The sequence below is a fragment of the Etheostoma spectabile genome, chromosome 8, assembly GCF_008692095.1.
Source record: "Etheostoma spectabile isolate EspeVRDwgs_2016 chromosome 8, UIUC_Espe_1.0, whole genome shotgun sequence".
In the NCBI taxonomy this organism is placed as follows: domain Eukaryota; kingdom Metazoa; phylum Chordata; class Actinopteri; order Perciformes; family Percidae; genus Etheostoma; species Etheostoma spectabile.
In genome coordinates this window covers 14,481,088-14,484,823 of record NC_045740.1, presented here as the reverse complement: position 1 = coordinate 14,484,823, position 3,736 = coordinate 14,481,088, and the positions used below count along the sequence as shown (strand labels likewise).

At 39.3% G+C, this 3,736-nt stretch overlaps 1 protein-coding gene across 4 annotated transcripts in view; it reads left to right on the top strand.

Annotated features, from left to right (window-relative positions):
• Positions 1–139: 139 nt before the first annotated feature.
• The window catches only part of mfge8b (milk fat globule EGF and factor V/VIII domain containing b), a 34,948-nt gene continuing 31,351 nt past the window's right edge, over positions 140–3,736 (top strand). For 2 of the 4 annotated variants that reach the window (XM_032523362.1, XM_032523359.1), the window contains exon 1: positions 140–390. In XM_032523362.1, coding sequence (XP_032379253.1) covers positions 321–390 — 70 coding nt within the window. In that variant the 5' untranslated portion in view covers positions 140–320. The remainder of the gene's footprint in view (positions 391–3,736) is intronic. The other 2 variants (XM_032523363.1, XM_032523360.1) reach the window with 1 other exon arrangement.

Here is a 3,736-nt window from a genome sequence, read left to right as displayed (position 1 = left end):
TGTGTGTGTGTGTGTGTGTGTGTGTGTGCGCGCGTGTCTGTGCGTGCGTGCATGTGCACGCGTATATTTTTGGTCACCGACAGCGGGAATAAGGGGGCGGTGTTACAATTAAAAATACAGACTGTGATTGGCTGAGAGCTAAAGCGCACGTGCTCCTGCTCTACTGCTGCTGCCTGGGAGTTTAGAGCCGCACAACAAGCTCGAGCCACAGAAGCAATAACGTCCAATACCCCGCTGTCCTCCTGTTGTCTCTTTAACTAGCTTGCTAGCTAACTAACGAACTGCAGCTAACCTTATCAGTGACTGACAACAACTCAGTCATGAAGGAGCACACAAGTTTTGTACTTTGGCTGCAACTTTTAACAGCGTGCCTGGTGTTTGGAGTGAACGGTAAGTTGCCTCTTTTGTTTTGTTTACAGTTCAAACCGCCGCAGTTCACTTCCATTGCTGTTGAGGAGTTGTTGTTTCAGTTAAGTGGTAGCTCGGTTAAAGTTTCTCTTTCTGTGTTTTTCTCATTTTAAACTTGGTGGAAATGTAGTAGCCTGGTTTACTTGCTGTTTTTTTATCCGCTTAGTTTGTGTTTGGTATTAAATCTCAGCCTGGCTCCGTCAATTCGTCACCAAAATAACAGCATTTCTGCACGTTCAAGCGAATCGTTTGGAATCGTAGTTGTCTATAGGTTTTGTAACCTTTGTACACTCTTGTTATGTCTGACTGTATGTAACAGAAAGGATACATACGGCCAGTTTTTGCGCAGTGCCCCTTTTAAGGAACATGACACATATAGGCTGGCTATTATACATGCCCAGTGTTAACCTCATGCCAATGGCAGTTGCTTTTGTTTGCATTTCCATGCATCAAACAGATGTAGGGCAATGGACAAAGGGTACAAATGGCCTGATTCTCCTGCCTTCATTTTCCGCACACAGACCATGGAGAAGGCACATGTCACACAAGTGCTTTTTTTGTTGTTGTAATGATGTATTTTCCAAATGTAAAAATGTTCATGTTCCATTTAGAATTTGTTTTTGCACATTGACAAAAAGCAGAATGAATTGATGACTTGGGTTGGTGCTGTGTAAAAGACAGATTGTGTATATTTCTTGTCTTTTGGACTTTGGACTTTTCAAGGAAACAGTCAACATTTAATGCCTCATGGATCAATGTTTAACCAATTACAAGTCAAGGATCTTGTTTAAGGAGATCTAACAAGGCAATTTAGCTTACAACTGGCTCAAAATAATTTAATTATAATCTGACTGCAGCGTTACATCTGCTTTAAGAAATCTTTTTCACAATTGTTTTTTTTTTCTTCAAATCCCCCAGTATCAATAAAACAAGAAACAGCCAATATAAAGATCAGTAAATAAGTGAATTGCCTCTGCATATGAAAAGATAGAAGCTGAAAAATTAAGGACAATTGTCACAAATAATTGGCAACAAAATGTAAAAGGTTTAACATACGAAACATAACCCTATACATTATAGTACACATTTTGCATTTTATATAAGTTTGGTGCACATGTTTTCAAATCATAATCAGAAAAGGTTTTGTTGCAAAGTACGTTTTTTACGCAGACAAAAGGAATTTGGCTTGGTGTTGTTGATGCATGTCACACACACAAGGATCAGAAGAATATATATATATGTGTATATGTATATGTATGTGTATATGTGTGTGTTTGTTGGTGGGAGGGGTTGCAGGTGTTGATCCACTATGTTGACAAACACTTTGCAGCGCTGCAGATGCAAACATTTGACTTTGTAACGGAACAATAGAGTTGTTCAAAGAAATGCAGGTACTTAACTTGGAACCAAACATAACCAATATTTTTTTAACAGATACCCCAAAAAATGTCCTGCCTGTATGTCCATTCCTTGTCCTGTAATGTCCTTATGTAAACTTGCATGACAAGAAAGGTTGTTAAATTTCCCCTGTGTTTAATACAGCCTACATGGGGCGCACGGTCTTACTGTGTGAGCTAGAGGTCGCCCCTTAACACACTTCTCTTAAACTTTTTTTGAATTTAAATTGAAACCATATGTAGCCTGAAGAGAAGCACACACATCCCAACATGTTTGTTCCTCGTGGCTCAGGCACGGGACAGCCGTGGAGAATAGGTGTGGTTGCACCGACCACAACGTTGAGTCACTTTTCTGAATGCAGCCACCAACACAGGCATGCAAGTGAACAGCACTTAACAAGACCTTTCCACACTGTCAGGGAGTTGGGGGAGATGGGACTTGTTGCTGCTGTGTCATGCAAAATGTTTACTGGGCTGAATGAGAGCTGAACCCCCCCCCCCCATGTTTACCATTCAGCAGGTTATGGCTTACTTGTCTGTCTGCTGCTAAGGGGAGAAAAGTGGAAAATGGTGTTCTGGTTAGAGGCAGCACAGCCCAGTGTTCTTGTGTCAGTAAGTTTGTGAATGTGTGTGTAAGAAATATAAGTGTTTGTGTAGCTTTTCTACCATGTGTCTGTATTAGGTCTTCCCTTCAGGCTGCTGTCTTAAAGTCATCAGTCACTGATGACTTTATCATTACTTTTCCCACCAATTCCCCCAGGACAGGAATGACCCTTTTTCTTTCATTTGAATTTTGAACAGCTCCCTTAATCAATGTTTCATTGCAATATGGAGTCTTCTAATTTGGGCTACTTTATTAGTGTGTGTTGGCCCACTTTCCAATCTGCCACGATAAATATTTTACACGCTGTCATGTGAGCTTAAATAGTGAGCCAAGGACAAAGTGAGAGCCACTTTAATCCAAGAGCCAGAAATGTTCACACAAAATCTTTTTGCTCATATGATTAGAGAAACTCACTGAATAACTCCATTCAGTTAAAAGCCATTGTTGTGACACTACTCCAGGCTCTATTTCAGTTCAGAAAAGCTTGTTGTTTGGTTGACTGCTCATGATGCCTGTGTGTATTTTTAGTGGCTGGTCCCTGTTTTATTTTTTTTTGAAGCAGTAGCAGATGGCTGTGTTACTCGGGACTAGCACTTGCAGATTACAAAAAGCTCACCTGCAGCTGGAGTCCTGCTGAAAAGTAGGCCTGCACGATTAATCGTCATAAAATCTCGATTCACCCTGTTCGCGATTTAATTTTTACATAACTTTGATATTTTTTGTAATAAAAAAAAAATCACAAACGCTACTACCATTACTTTCTTCTGTAAGTTGATTGATTGATTGATTGATTGATATCTTTATTTCGAACATGCAAGAGAAAGTGTATACAAATAAAATAATAATAAAAAGAAATAATAAAACAAAAAAAATTGGAGAGAAACATAACAAACAAAGTATCCTTCTTTAACATCCCTCTATTACATGTGCGAAAAGGAGTAGGAAGAAGTAAAACTTAAAAGTTTTAAACATAGATAGTATAAAATATGTGTTAAAGGGCTGCAATGCTCTCCCTTCTCTTCATTGAAGCCTCTGTGTTTACAGGCTTGTGGTGATGCGCAATGTGCTATAGGTGCCAAAAAAATTTGGTACTGCCAATTTTTGTTTTTTGTCACTGTTCATGTGTGCGCTAAACTTTACGCTTTGTGAGAAAAAAATTATGGCAGAGAATAGTGATATCATTTCTAAGCTAAAAAAATCGTGATTCATATTTTTCCCAGAATTGTGCAGGCCTCCAATAAAAAGCCTCGGATAATTTAAGGACTTGGGCAACCCTGGCCTGGATAAATCCACTTCCTATAACACATGTTCAGGTTCCCCTCTCCTT